Here is a 15542-nt window from a genome sequence, read left to right as displayed (position 1 = left end):
CAGGGATGGCTGTAAGGGCCCTTTGCAGCTCACTTTCCCCAATAAAGGGGACAGCAATACCCTAGGTCTTATCATGCATCCAGCTGCCACCAAACCCTCCTGCCAGACCCCAGTGAGACCCCACTTACAGTAACCCCCTTGATATCTGCTGTCTCAGGGGCTTCTGCTTTATCTGCAGGCTTTGTCCCCTTCATGTGTCATGCCGCTGACAAAAACGCAACCTGGGATGAAGCCCAGATGCCAGTTGAGACACCCTCCAGCTGCCCGTCTTGCAGCTTGACGGTGGGCCAGGTTTTAATCAGCCTGACACCCAGTTAGTTCCAGATAATGTGAGTCAGGGCTGGTTGGTGATGGAAGCACCACGAGGCAGTCAGATGCCAAAGAGACATCCAAGCCTGTGCTTCCCGCTCCCATCTCGGCAGCCAGCCTCCATCTCTCCATCTCAGATATTCCCCGCGGGAAAACCGGGGGCGGGCGGTGGGGTTGGGTGGTTGGCAAGCTGAGGAACATCACCTGCTAGGAAGGCAGGAGCTCTTTGCTCTGCTCTGGGCTGGTGCTTTGCCTTCCAACTGGTGCAGACCCTCTGCAGCTGGGGAGAGGAGTTCCCCCATGGCCATGACCTGGCCCTCTTAACGTGTTCAAGAGCAAAAAAATTGCTCTTCAAACAGTTGCTCTTGAGACCTCCAGGGACCAACCCAAATCCCAGCACAAACTGGTCCCCAGTCTATCACTCATTAACGCCTTCCCAGGCGAGCTTTCCCTGCCCGAAGCAGTTTAACTGGGCTAAGCAGTTTAACTGGTTAATGGTTGGATTCAATGATCTTGAGGGTCTTTTCCAACCTAAGTGATTCTATGACTCTATAACTGGGACTGCAGCAGCGCCACTTGTTAGTTGAGATGATGTTTAAGCTCAGAAATGTGCTTTGCAAAGCTCCCCAGGAAAAGCACCGTTCCACTCGGCAGAGCCTCTGTTGCTGGGCAAACCGTGCTCAACCAAGGAGAAATCCGGTGGTGCAGTCCTCAACTTTCCTCTCCTCAAGCACTACGGCATATTTCCACATTAGCTGCACATTTTCACCGCATTTTCCATAAACCTTATCTAGAATATAAGTCATGCTCAATTCACGGGCTGAGTTATCACCTCCTCTCTTTGCTCTCCAAAGTCTTCCTGCAGATACCGCCCAACATCAGCCAACAAAGATATACTCTGTCCCAAGCATTTTTTCCATCTAAGAGAGACACTTTAAAAGCCAAACCGGCTCCTCCACCCAAGGAGTTAGGTATTTTTAGCAAAGGGGAGACTCAAAGAGGTTCGATGTTTTCTGGAAAAGGTACGGGCAATGCTGGCTGCTGCAGCACAACCTCTCCTCCACCTTGAAAGCTTTGCCTTGACAAGACCCTAGACAATAAAGCTGGTGGCATCTCAATCCTCCTTTCCCCCTTATCTCAAGCATCTCCTTCCCCAGAGATGCACGGAGAGTGTGGCCACGGGTTTGTCTTCTGGGCAAACACATTGGTTCAACAGACACAGGCTGGTGTCACATCCCTTCAGCCTCACCCAGGCTTCTCCTTGGAGATGCTCCTTGGAGTGACCCAAGGCCTTACCTGGTATTTATCTGGGTCAGCTCCTCCAGCCTGAGCAACAAAGAGCCCAGAGCCATCTTCCAGCTCCATCTCATCCGGGGAGCGCTCGAAGTGGGCCCGCTCGTGCTCCTCACAGTCCAGGTAGAGAACGACTTCATCCTCCTCCACGCTGATGGCAAAGCGCGTCCACTGGTTGAGCAAGGTGGGCACGGTGAAGGTGGCTGCTGCATTTGAACTTGGTGAGCCCGGCTCCGTGTAGTAGAAGATGATTTGTTGCTTGCCTGCCTGCAGCTCCGAGAGCTTGACACCCATGTAGATGATGTTCTGCGAGGAGTCTGTGATGGCAAAGAGCACGCCGGCCCGGGGCGAGGTGGGCTGGATGTGGAACAGGAGGGAAAAGTCCCGGTAGAAAGGGCTTGGGAGGTGGTACCGGGCCACTTGTCCCGTGTTGGCATTGGGGCCGAAGACATAGCCGGGGTTGTTGTCAGGGCCATAAATTTTGAGGATCTCCTCTGGCGGGGGGTCTCCAATCAGCTCCAGGAGGCTGACCTCAGCACTCAGGTTCTCTGCAAGAGGAAGAAGAAGGGGATGGTCACAAATGGCCTGGCAAGTACGGTCACTCTCAGCAAGGCACCATGGGGGGACACCACTGGCCATGTTTCCTCCAAATGCCGCTCTTCAGCAACAATCTCCGCTCGCCTTCCCCCAGATCTGGGATTTTCCTTCAGGCTGTGGGTTGGCCAAGGCAGTAACGCTCCTTGAGTTCCTCCTGGAGCATCAGGATGCTGAACAACCACGGAGCCACGAGGAAGCATGTTGCACCCATACCCACTCCAGGGTCACAGTGACCCCCCCATGTCATCCCAGGACAAGCTCAACGAGATCACCCCAGCTGGGAATAAATCAGAGCCATCATCTTGCAACACCCTGGAAACAGGGCTCTAGCCGGCATGCCCCACCAGCTTCCCAGATGATCTCAATTTGGAGCTCGCCTCCTTTCCCAACTCCTTTTTCTCAAGGCACTTGGGGAAGTTCTGCTCAGGACTGTCTCTCCTACCCGACGCAGCTGAACATCTGGCCGGGGTGAGCCGGCCCTCTGTACGCCAGCTCCCGTTGTTTTGGCAGTAGGAACATCCTCATCGCCCACACACCGGGCGCTGGATTCCTCCTCTCCTATGTCAACTGCTCGGGCGGGTGCCAACTCGACGGGAGTGAGAACGCCGGGTGCTTTTTAACTCCACGCTTCCCAGGAGCAAGGAAACCCAACCACCCCAGCTACAAAATGGTCAAGGGTTCCACACTGGGAGTGGTCTAATGGATGCTCAGAGACCATTTCAGCCCCATCCCTAGTCAGGAGCAGGAGCTGAGAAAATTCAATGCCCCCAACTCCCACGTGAGCGATGGGGGAGTATCAGAGGTGGGCTGAGCCCAGGAGGACCAGCCAGGAACCTCCACCCTTCTCTGGAGCCAGGCATCGTCCTCCAGAGCTTTTGAAAAAAAAGAAGAGGGGAAAATAAAAGAAAGAAAGAAGAAATCAGCCCAGCCTTGCCCAGCCTGGAAGCAAAACATGTCTTTTGGGATGGTGGGAGGAGATGGAAACCTGGTTGCCTCTTCCAAAGCCTGGGAGTACCTGTGGATGTGGGGCATCCCCAGCCTCCCCCCGCTGCCAAGCCCCAGTGCCAGCCCCGTGACAGGGACCCTGGCAGCGGGGATATCAGAAATGAGACCAATTAGAGGTGGGGGCAAGTTTTCTCTCTGCCAGATCCCAGACCCACTGAGCCTGCTGCTCTGAAACTGTTCTGCGCCCACTCTGCTCCTCCAAGCCCCCAGTTCCTCCCAACCTTGGCACCCTAAAACTGAGAACCCCTCTGCAAGGAGACCTGCCTTCCGGTCCTGCACCAGCCCTAACCCCCTCATCTGCCCTGCACCCCGACTGGGTTCCCCCATGGGGCATCCCCATCCTCAATTCAGCCCCTCTGCCTTACTGCCCACGGGGACCTCTGGATCCCGGAGCTCAGCATCCTTTCGAGCCCAGCATCCTTTCACACCCAGATGTGCGCAGCCCTACACCAAAAATGATGGGGCAAGTGAGCGGTCTCCCCTGGACCTGCAGCAAGTCTCAGCTTGGCACCCACCCTTTAGACACCCCATGTTCAGACACCCCAAAACTCACTCCCACTGCCTCATCCCCCTTGCAGCAGGCAGCTGCGGCCAAGCCGACCACAAAGGTCAAGATGCAGGGATGGAGCTTATCTTGGGCTGGAGGAAGCCAAATTCACAGCAGTTTTAAGGGAAGAGGAAACCAGAGCTTCCTCCCAGGGGTCCACACAGGTCTAAAAGTCAGTGCTGCAATTTCTGCAGCCAGACAAGCCATCGGCTGCCCCCAGGGCTCAGTATGACGGGGGATGAGCTGAAAGAGGCTTTTGTTAGCAATGCAGTTTTCAACCACGCTCCCCACGGTGTTTCAGCCAACTCCGAGCTCTCCCCTCCTCTCCAAACACGCCGCTCGCCCCCGAGCCCAGGGTGGGAGCTGGGTGCCAGTGCTTCACAAAAGGACACGGCTCTCTCCTGTGCAAGGTGCAAAGCAGGTGGTGGCCACGGCTATGAGGCTGGAGGGGGGAGCAGGATCGGTATGACAAGAGCCCCTCAAACACCTGTTCCCTTGCAAAACCCAAGTGCTCCTTCCCAAACCCAAATATTTCAGGCCATGTCTGCTTTTTCCAAAGGGCATCCAGAGCCCAGACATCGCACTCATCCTCCCCATGACAAACCAGCAGCACCCACTGCAGAGCATGGGGAGCCAGAGATGGCTGATGCCACAGGTTTTGGGACAGTCGCTTGCACAGGACGGCTGCAGGGATGTTGCTGCTTGCAGTGACTGAGCCATTTGCTCCCACTGCCACCAAAAATGCCCCAGGGATGCTCCAAGCCACCTCTCCACTCTGCCATGACCTTCTCAGCAGGCCGGTATATGGGGGAGCCCCCAGCACATAGGAGGATCTCGAGTCACTCCATGGGGTGCACCATGGTCCCCACGTTCCCAACCCATGCTTGACACTGCCCATCCAGAAGTATGTGTCTCCCCCAGAGCATCCGCATGACCCCACTGCACCCCCCGGGATCGACTGGTGAACAGAGACGCTTTGATAATGAGGGGATCATGTGTACGACCCTTGTCTGCCAGCCCCCTGCTAAACTGCCCCTCTGACGGCAGCGGGTGTCTCGCCACTCCTTGTCGGCAGCCCCGGGCTGTCACCCGAGGGCATGGGGGGGCCAGTGTGGGAACACAGCCCCATTCAGAGGGCTCAGCGGGGGGAGCACCGAGCTCCCGCTCCTGCTTTCATCCCAAACTCTGTTCTTGCTCTTACACGCCGATGTGCATTTCTCCAAAAGCCTGTCTCCCCACCCTGCTGCTCTCTTCCTTTCACCCCCTGCCAAAGAGGCACACGTCGATCCCTGGCTGACACACACAAGGGTCACAACCACCCAACTACAAAGCCGGAGGCGAAGTAACCTCTGACGCCTGCCAAGCAGGGGGGATCAAACATTAGCCGTCGGGTAAATCATTAACCCCAAGGCAAAGGGCCACTCGGGGAGAGGGGAGCATGCGAGCATGGCCGTGGGTCACCTTGAAGCCTCCTCACCACCATGACCTCAGTTGTTGCTGTGGTTGGTACGGACCACAGTGCCACCTGCAAACCAGCCCTGAACACCAGCATGATGTGCTCAGGGAGCATCTCTTGTCCTGGCACTGGCATAGTGTCTTTTAACCTGGCCAAGGTAAAACAGCCTGAGAACAGGATGGTGACATGGGAAAATGCTGAGGGTAGATGGAAAGAGATTTTTGGACTCAGCAGTATCCCATTGGGACAAGTCTGAAATATCCCTTGGCACCTAAAGACCTGGGAGAGTTTAAGGAGGGGAGACAGACAAACACACATCACCCAGCCACATTACCTGCAGAAGCATTAATAAAGACACAAGAATACCCTTCATCCTCCTTGGGGAGAGCATCACAAGGCAGAGGCAGGTGGCTGCCGGCCAAGTGCATCCAACACTGGTCTCTGACGGCCTCGCAGAAGCCTTGGCAGGGTGGGGGGGTTACAGGGACAGAGGCGCTACACCCAGGGAGCAGGAGCAAGCAGAGAAACCACTCCACGTAGCGATGGCACCACGATTCAAGCAGCCCCTCCCAATCATGCAAAGCCGCCCGAATTTCCACCTCGCTGCCGTGGCGGAGGTAATTTGGTAATCTGACATGGTGGGTGCCCAGCACGCTGCAGAAGGGCAGGTGGGTCGGGATAGGCAGGCAATGGCCAGTCGGCGATATCAGTCTGGGTAAGAAGGCTGCAAGCCCCACGCCACTGCTACTGTAGAGTCGCGCAGTGGTGGTTAGTAAATCAAACCCAAGAGGACGGGAGTTATCGGCAAGAGGAGGATCCACACTGTTAGTCAACCTCCTGTTAGGCAACGGAGGGCTCCGGCTCCCATTCATGCCGGCCAGTGCCAGCCCCCAGCGCCCGGTGCCGCGCTGCAGGTTCAGTGGGGCGGGCGATGCTCCATGGTGAGTTTGGGGTGGTTGTGCCGTGGGGTTCTGGGGCAACACCACCTGCTCGTGCGGACCATCACCTGGTGAGAAAGGGAAAGGCGCACTACCTGGCCAGGGACCCACGGGTCTCTGCAAGGACACCGGTGTCCCCATCGCTGCAGGGGTCACTGTCCCCAGGAGCTTCTGGTCCTTGCTGGTTCCTGTCCCAAGGAGCTGCAGGTCCTCGGTGGTCCCTGTCCCAAGGAGCTGTGGGTCCTCGGTGGTCCCTGTCCCACGGAGCTGAGGGTCCTCGGCAGTCCCTGTCCCAAGGAACTGTGGGTCCTCAGTGGTCCCTGTCCCAAGGAACTGCGGGTCCTCGGTGGTCCCTGTTCCAAAGAGCTGCAGGTCCTCAGCAGTCCCTGTCCTCAGGAGCTGCAGGTCCTTGGTGGTCCCTGTCCCCAGGAGCTGCAGGTCCTTGGTGGTTCCTGTCCCCAGGAGCTGCAGGTCCTTGGTGGAGCTGCTGGCCGCATCCTGGCCAGGGGCAGGTGACGTGCTGTGGGGAGGAGCGATGCTTGGCTGTGCCGTGCTCTCCACCGGCCCTGTGGCACTCCCGTCCCAGTGCTCGGTGTTTTCAGCCACGGCCCCCTTACCCGTGGGTGCTACCGTGCCATGATCTTGCTCCCAGTGCTGCGGGGTGGCAATGTCCCCCTCCACCTGGTCACCCCACGTCCCCGTGGATGTGTTGGGGGTGGATGCTGCCACAGAGGCGAGCAGTTCCGGTGCTGTGGTTCCCTTGCTGGGTGCCGCTGTGCTTCCCGTGGTCTTTCTGCTGCCCCAAATCCAGTCCAGGAGCTGCATTTCGGAAGAGGAGAAGCAGCAAGCCAGGAGGAGCAGAAACCCCAAGCGACATGGGGCCAGGGCCATTAGGAAGGAAAAACGAGTCCTGTTGCTTCAGAGGACGAAACAGAGAGGCCAGAGGAAGGAAAGCAGGGAAGAGGCAGGAGTTTTGCCCCGGCCAGACTCCCGGAGAGCTCACAAACCAGAGCAGAGTGGGAGGAGTGGCCGCGTCGCTGGCCCTGCCAAGCCCTCCTCTCCCCTGCGCCAGCCTCCCTGCAGCCGGCACAGCCCCCCGGGGACCCCACTGCCTGGCTAGGGATCCACCTGAGCCCCCCAAAATCTCTGGGAGCTGAGCCAGCCCTCAGACAAACCCTGTTGCCTGTCCCAGCTGCTGCTGCCAGCTTTTTAACTCCTTCCTGACCAGAAAAATCCTAAATCCTCTCTCCTTGCTAAGCAGTTCTGGCTAAATTATTGGCATTTCGAGGCATACACAAGGAGGGGTCACACACAGACAGTCCCCAGGGATGCCCAGCTTTGGTAAGACATGCAGTGATCCCTCCTCCAGGTCGCAGGGAAAGGTTATAACCTCAGAGCAATATCAAATAAGAAAGGAAAAAAAAAATCCCTGAAAACATTTCCAAGATTTCCACTGGCCCAAAACATAACAAGTCCCAAAAGTCAAGTGCTTACAAGCTGCCTTCCCGGTTTGGTTACAGAGCCAGGACCCCCCAGGTGCTGTGGCAGGACAGTGACAGCGGTGCTTGCAACACCCCCCACCAGAGACCTCTCAAAGCCAGGAGGTCTGAGCAACCACAGCCTTGAGCACTTGAGTTTCCCTAACGTCTGGGATGTAAATCTCCCCTGGACAGTGCTGGCACTTTCCCATGCCCCGCAAAATTAAGTTGCTCTTTGCCTCAGCTTAAAAAAAATCCTCCAAAATCCACTTATCTGGCCCATTTTCCTACCTCAATGTTACCCTCCTCCAGAGATGATGACTCCTGTCCCTGGGGATCACTGTGTCCCCAGTCCCCTGCATGGATGGAGCATGCCTGCGCACCGCACTGACATGACACTTGTCACGACATCCAGCAAGTCACCTTAGTGGCTTAAAAAGTGTCCCTAAGAGGGTACATTGCCAGGGAGGTGACAATTTCAGGTCCCCACAGCTGGGATTCTGCATGGCCAGGAAAGCCATGGTCTGAGGTATAGTGATCCTGCCATATGGAGAGGGAAGGGACGTGACTCTCCCACTGCTCCCATTTTAAACTATTCAATTAAAGCACTGAAATGAATGCTCAAATTTCTATTTTGCTTTATGTAATGTTTCCCACGTGACTTTTTAAGCGATACGGGTGAATTTTCCCTTAAAATGACAGCTGGCACAGCAAGGATACTATTGCTAATGGGCTTTCCCCACAACTGATGCTGTTAGGGGAGCGTGTTGCGGAACAGCCCATGACAAATCAAATGCGGGACGCATTTTTGTCTGTATATCAGAGTTTCCATATGGCCCCCCCTGAAGCTTGTGTGCTCCCATCAACCTGATGAAAGGAGTCAGCCTGCCAACCCGCCCCGGCGTGTTCGGACGGGACCCCGCTGCGCCCAGCTCTGCTTCCCTGGGGCAAGGGTGAAGCATCCTGGCAGGATGCGGGTCCCCCCCCCAGCATCCTCAGCACATCCAAGAGGGATGCCGGGGGCTGCTGCTCCTCTCCCATCAGTGGGGAGGACAGATGGAGGAGCTAGGTGTCCCCATAGCATCTTTCCCAAATTACGGGGAGGTAACTGGGGTGTGTGCCAGCCCACAGTGGGGATACCATCCAAGCCCCCCGGGGCTATGCAGCACCCCTATGGCAGATCCCAGAGCCAGCAGGGAGAATCACGAGCCTTGATGAGCCACCTGGTCTCAGCGAGGAGGGATTTGGCAGTGACACCATGCTGGGGTGCCCCCAGCGCGTGCAGACGCTGGAAAAAAAAAATCTCATTTCTCTCTTTTGCTGGGATTAGGCAGCTCATGATAGCACAGCAAACAGCAATCGTGCAGGACATCCCCTCATTAAGTCAATGATCTTCATTTCACTGCACACCTCTGCACCAGAGGCTCCTGGGGAAGGAACCAGCCCTTATTTTTGAGGCATCCCAAAAGAAGGGATCTATGATTTCCAAAATAAGGGACCTGAGATTTTTAAAATAAGGGCTTGGAGGGCAGCCCAATGGCACTAGAGCATCCTAACCCAGCTCTGCCACAAACCAAGCAGCAAGTCGGGGACAAGGAATGTACCAGCTGGCGAAATTTTTTGGAGAAGTATTTCCCAAAGAGAAGCCACGGCAGCTGGCTTGCTGGCAGAGCAGGAGAAAAGCCCCTTCTTTTCGCCTCCCCTAGGCTAAAGGCTCTCAAAAATCACTTTGCACATTGCCGGAAGATCATCATGACCTTCCACTTCTCTAAAAGCAAAATTGGACCCTCATTCTAGTCCCAATTCTCTCCTGAGCAGGCTGCCTGTGTCTTCCCACCGTGGTCCGGCATTTGCTAGTATAGCCCAGTCCCCCTGGGAAGAGGGATGAGGCTGCCCTGCTAATCGCAGGCTCAGTTCTGTCCCAGATGAAAAGGAGAAAATAAATAGGGGCGGGGAGAGGGCAGGAAGGGAGGGCAGGAAGGGAGGGCAAGAAGGGAGGGCAAGAAGGGAGGGCAAGAAGGGAGGGCAAGAAGGGAGGGCAAGAAGGGAGGGGGAAGAAGAGTGAAAAAAAGAAGAGGGAGGAAAAATGAACTGGTGGGAGGAGGAGAGAAAAACTGGGGAAAAGAGGGATTAAAGAGGGGGGATAAACGGTGGAGGGAAAGAAAAAAAGAGGAACCCTGCCTAAGCTCAGCTCAGCAAACGTCCCTCCACGGCCCAAGGCAGGACCCTCAGCAAGAGCCGGGCAGGCAGAGAGGGACAGACGGATTGGGCAGACCGACAGCAGAGGGAGCCTCAGGCCGAGCAGAGCGTGGAAGCATCCTCAGGAGACCCATTTTACCGCACCTCATCAGGGGTGACAACCCAGCCCGATTACACCAGGGACCCCTTCTGTCCTGGCCACAAGCCCAGAGGTCACCAGGGTGCGGGCAGGGACCCGCCGTGGTTTTGGCAGGGTGCTGCCTGACAGAGTGCAGGCAGGGGATGCAGGCAGGGGATGCAGGCAGGGGATGCCCCATCATCTGCAGCTTCTTTCCTCCCCCCGTTCGCACCCTAAGGGAAGGTTTCCACAAGCTTGTGGGGAAACCTGAGTCAGAGATGTCCTGGGCAGGAAGCTTTGAGCCCAAAGATTAAGTGCAGCTGCAAAAAGGGCTTTAATGACAACAGTGGATCCCACTGCCAAGAGATTGAGACACCAAGGGAAAGATTCCCCCAGGGCACCCCCAACTGATCTGTACCCCTGGAACCAGTGGGGGGGTGAAGCTCGTGGCACCCTCATGGCACAGCTCCCAGGGAGCTGCCCTTAGCAATTGGGGCCTTTAATCAACGAATTCACTCACTGCCAGGCTATATTTATCCCTTTTCTGTTTGCCAAGTCCGGCTCAGGATTAATTCCCCCAGCCAGCAGGCAGGAAGGCTGCAAATCGCCTCTTGCTTTTGGTTGCCACTTAAAATGTCCCGAGTCCCCTCAGAGCAGTCTCACCAACCCCCACACAGCACTGCATTGGGGGTATGACATGAAATGACCCCTGGGACCAGCAGGATGGATATCTAGGGGCAGCCCTGGGATGCAAACACACCACAGTCCTGCAACCTTTCCCGAGCCCACCAGCATATCAGCAGCTTGCCGAAAGCTTGCTGGGTCAGTACCAGAGATGACAACATTGCTGTAGGATGCTCAAGAAAGTTTCTGTCTCCGAATGCCACAAAACCATGGCAGAGCAAGCGCCTGGGACCACTGCCAATGCCAATGCCCCATCTGTACATCTCTGCTTCCACAGATGCTGGTGTGGAAGGAAGGATGGAAACCTTGACACAGGCACAAAATACTGGATGCAGAAGCACTCAAGCACCGAGCGGAAAAATTCAGCGACTGTCAGCAGCAGATGGTATCTATAAATCCTATCGATGTTTGGGACTTTAATCCGTTCTTCATCTAAAAGCCCAAACAACAGTTAAAAGGTTCTCAGCAAGACCCACGCTGAGGATATTGCCACATCCCCAGCCACTGACGTCCCATGTGGAGACAGCACCCAGGGACAGATGGGGACAGACAGTGGGACCTGGCCCCCAGATTGGGCGCACAGCCAGAGAGACGAGAAGGCTGGGGATGAGCAGGTATAAGGGCCAAGCTGGTGTGTGCAACAGCATCCATCACAGTCCCGAATGGGATGCAGGTGCAGGTTTGTCACAACCTGCTTCTGGGCCAGCACTTCCCCCCGCCTCTGGCTGCACAACACCGCCGAGCCCCTGGGACCACAGCGTTCCTAAACATTTACTCATGGACAGCCAGAAACATCCTCCCAGCAAATTCCTCGATAAGATAAACCGTGAAAATGTCACAACTGCCTCCAGGAGCCACCAAATAACCCCTGGCGGGGGAAGAAGGGTGGCTGTGCTCAGACCCCTTGCATCCTCCTCCCGCTCCCGAGCTGAGTGGAGACGAAGGCACCCGCTGCTTCTGGGGCATCCATTCTACGCATCTAAGGAGAACTTTTAATTTGTCAGCCCTCATGGGAAATTACGCATGCAATGGCAGCGGGCAGGGCAAGCAAAGCACAAAGCAAACAGCCTTCCTTCCAAGTGTGGCTAAAAATACCCACGGGGGTCAAGCCCCCGGGGAACAGGTCTCACCAAAGGCATCTTGAGTTTGCCTTGTAACTCGTTACCCTCCGGCAAAGATAGGGAGCCTTGAGCAGAGAAGGAATAGCCAAGAGATGCTGGTCTCCCCTTTTTTCCCATCCACGTGGGCAGGACAAGGCAGCACCTGGTTTATCTGGCAGCCAGGGCAGGGAGCTGCGGCTGGAGTGACTTTGGCCACCCCTCGAGGTGCCCTGGCCAGCCCAGGGGATGGGCAGAAGAGAGGGACCATCAACCTCTGGGCACAGCTGAATCCAAAGGAGGTCTTTAAAAGTGAGAGCAGGTCTTTAAAAAGCAAGAGGAGCTTGTTGTGACCTGTAGCCCCCAACCCCATCACCAGCCCCTGCCCTGCTTCTGCAGAGGCCACCAGCTCTGTTTCCCATCACTCACCTCCCCCGGGCCGACCGACAGCCCGGAGATAAGGCGAGGAGAGGCGAAGGAAGGAATGCAACCCCCTCACTCACTCTCCACCGCATTAATAAATCACCTCACAGACTAATTGCTCCTTGGAGGGGGAAGAATCACCCCCTACCAGAGTCCCGGCTCAGCCTGGGAGCCACACTCCCAGGAAGCTCTGAATTTCAATTGCGTTCCTGGCATTCCTGCCCCAGCACGCAGCCGAGGGGGCTCCGGTGGCACCCGCGACCACCCTCACAGCCCTGCTTATTGGGGAGGGGGGTCTGGTTCCCATCTCCGCGATGGACTGAGCAGGTCTGCAGCTGGGGAGTGCATCCTAGAAATACAGGGAGATCAACGCACCCAGTATCCTGGCTTGCGGACAGACATTGTGCCTCAGGATGGATGCTGTGCCGTGGGATAAGGGGAGATCAAGGCTGCGGTGAAGGGTTTGCGAGCTGACTCGATGCCACCACAACCTGCACATCAGCACAAAACAAGGTGCAGAAGAGCAGGACAAGACACCCAGGCAGGGTACGTTTCTCCGGGGCCCAAATGAAGCCTTCAAGTATCACACAGTAGAGAAGCCAATGAAGCCCAAAATGTCAGGACACGACTCCCACGAGCATATTTCCAGCCATGGAGGGGGCTGGGCACCAAGTGGGATTGGGAAAAGGACAGCGGGACATGGTGCCCACCCCATGACTGTGCTTGTGTCCTGCACCATGTCAGGATGCTAGGCACCAAAGTCACAAAGTGCTGCCAGAGGGTAACCCTGCACCAGCTTTGAAGGCTGCACAACAAAAGATGGGAGTTGTTCATTCTCAGTTGTTTTTCAGGACTATAAGACAGATGAAAATACCAACATGGCTAAAACAAAGAAAAAAATTCACCAGACAAAAATACAGAAAAGCTACCAAATGAAGTAGTACCTGAAGCTACAATGGAGTGGTACAGCATCCATCCTACGGTACAGCATCTGTCCTGCATCCACCGCAAGCCAGGGATGCCAGGTGCTATAATAGCTGGTCCATGCTGCTGAAAGAGACAACTGCCACAGCTTGTGGATGCTTTACAGAGCTTCTCTGTAGCTTTACGGCAAGGGAAACATCCTCTGTGCGGCTTGCAGCAAACAAAATCCAAGTTCATGAGGCTGCTGCGAGAAGCACTGTTTTGCTAGGGAATGGAAAAGAAAAGAGGGATCCAGGAGGGGGTTTTGCTTTTGGACTTCAGCTGCAATCCCGTGCTCATCCAACCTGCCTCGGTCTTGTCAGAGCTGCCCCCCTGCAGCACCAGGGACTTTGTTTAGCTTGGAGCCTCTCAAAGCCCCCAGCCGTGCTCATAATAAGACTCCTTGTCCGCTCCACGGTCCTTCCACCTCTCTGCACTCCTCAGACGACACTTGCCTTTGCCACTGACTTTGGCACAATTTCCCTGCTCTTTCTGGAGTTTCCCCTGCTCCAGGCAGCCGAGCTTGGCCATCCCGTTTTGGCATCGCATCCCATGGCATCCCATTGCGTCCCATCCCAGGGACGTCTGCTGGGCACCAAGCTTCACACCACAACTTTCGGTACCCCAAGGAGGGGATACAAGGGGGCAAGATGCCCAGCAGACTATTTAATACTTTCATTAGCAGCCTGGATGAGGGGCCACTTAAACAGAGAATGTGTCGTCCAGCCTTTGAACATATCCTGCGGCACAAGTGCCAGCATTGAAGGAAAAATAAATCAGCTGAATGTCTTGAAATTAAGTTGAGTGATCACAGCTTGATGTCATCCAAGGCTGAAATCCCCTACTCACTACCAGGACAACATGATAGTCTGTCTCTCCACTGGCACAGCAAGTATTTAAAAACCAACATTTATCTCTTTTGAGGAAGTTCAAGCATCACCAGAAATAGATATTAAAGAGGTCAAACAGGTTGATGCTGTCAGTGGCTACTTTGCTGCTCCATGCAATTGGAGAGAAGGTATCTTTGTTTCCTTCAGTGCAGGGGAAACACAAGAACTTCATCCAGTCCAGAAAACACATCTTCCCTCTCCAACCAAAAACCAAATACACTGGGCAAGAGATCTACTAATCCTAAGGACAAGCAAGAGATGGGAATCAAAAGCCATCAGTTGCCCCATTATTCCTTTTTTTCAAAAAATCACTTGCTTTTAAAGGCAAAATACAGTGGTGATAAATAGTTTTAACGCACCAGAGTTGAGCGCTATAACGCGACAGATGTCAAGAACAAGGATGGGGGTAAACTGTGTTCCTCCTTGCACGCAGATGGGGATTCAGGAACAGGTTTGTCCCATCCTGAGCACAGGGATGATGCCACGGCTGGGCACTGTCCCCAACATCAGCATCCCGCTGCCACTGGCCAAGTACCACCACCACATGGCACAGGGTCATGGAGATGGGTCCCTGAGAGCCATTTTCTGGGACAATAAGGGTTAAAAAAAAAAAACCAAACCACACACAAAAAACCAGCAGGCATGCCTGAAGAGGAGGATTAGAGAGAATAGGGCCATTTCTTAGCAAAGACTATGGCAACGTAAATAGAAAAGTAACATTACGCTCAAGACAGGGGCCCTTTCGCTTTGCTCCTGCCCTACAATGCCACTATTGTTTTGCTGACAACTGGTAATTATCCCAAGCTGCACACACTGGTATTCCCACCCTTTAACTGAGAGGGATTTTGCCGCCACCGACCCTCTGACACCAGCAAAAATTCACATACCACAGGGTTCAGAGGGGGGGCAGGCTGGAAAGGCTGGGCGAGCCACACTGGTACGTCATTGGGGGACCTCCGTTTAGTCATCCCTAGAAAAACGAGGCTACTTGGGATGGTTTTGTCCCAGATGACCACACTTGGGGTTCAAGGTGCCCCAAACAGCAGGGGGTCTTTTCCCCCATCATTACCTGCTGCCAAGGAACTGTAATGGGGCTGAGTCAGATCAATCACTTCTCATTTATGGGATGGGGGAGTCACGGTCCCAACCTCCCCAGCCCACCGAGACTCTAGCCCAGTGCCAGCACCAGCTCAGATAAGGTGATAAAAAAATACTGGAAACCGCCTCAAGATGGATTAAAACACTCCCATGGTCAAAATGTAGATATTTTTTTTTTTTCTTTTGCAAGCTGGTACATGAGCCAGAAAGACCAGGAAAAATAAAAGCCTATTTTTTTTCTGCCAGAGGCTGCAGGCAGCACAGACAAGGACAGAGCAAGGCAGAGGACACACACAGCCACCAAAGGACACGGCTACGAGCACCACAATCAGCTGCTACAGGATTGTTTTTTCCTTCTGCATTTTAATTACACAATTGCAGAAGTTTCTTCCTAACGGGAAAGCTGGAAACCAGTTTTTCCTGCAGCAGGGCCAACTCCACAAATGC

General features: G+C 54.9%; 1 protein-coding gene across 4 annotated transcripts in view; it reads right to left on the bottom strand.

Annotated features, from left to right (window-relative positions):
• COL18A1 (collagen type XVIII alpha 1 chain) overlaps positions 1 to 15542 on the bottom strand; it is a 39577-nt gene that overhangs the window by 11679 nt on the left and 12356 nt on the right. For 2 of the 4 annotated variants that reach the window (XM_065841445.2, XM_071811372.1), the window contains exon 3: positions 1606 to 2150. In XM_065841445.2, coding sequence (XP_065697517.1) covers positions 1606 to 2150 — 545 coding nt within the window. Of the gene's footprint in view, positions 1 to 1605; positions 2151 to 5541; positions 7156 to 15542 lie in introns of those variants that run through there. The other 2 variants (XM_065841443.2, XM_065841444.2) reach the window with 2 other exon arrangements.

The sequence above is a fragment of the Patagioenas fasciata genome, chromosome 7 (assembly GCF_037038585.1).
Source record: "Patagioenas fasciata isolate bPatFas1 chromosome 7, bPatFas1.hap1, whole genome shotgun sequence".
Classification (NCBI taxonomy): Eukaryota; Metazoa; Chordata; class Aves; order Columbiformes; family Columbidae; genus Patagioenas; species Patagioenas fasciata.
Note: the sequence above shows the minus strand (reverse complement) of the source record. Positions and strands in the feature narration are given on the sequence as shown.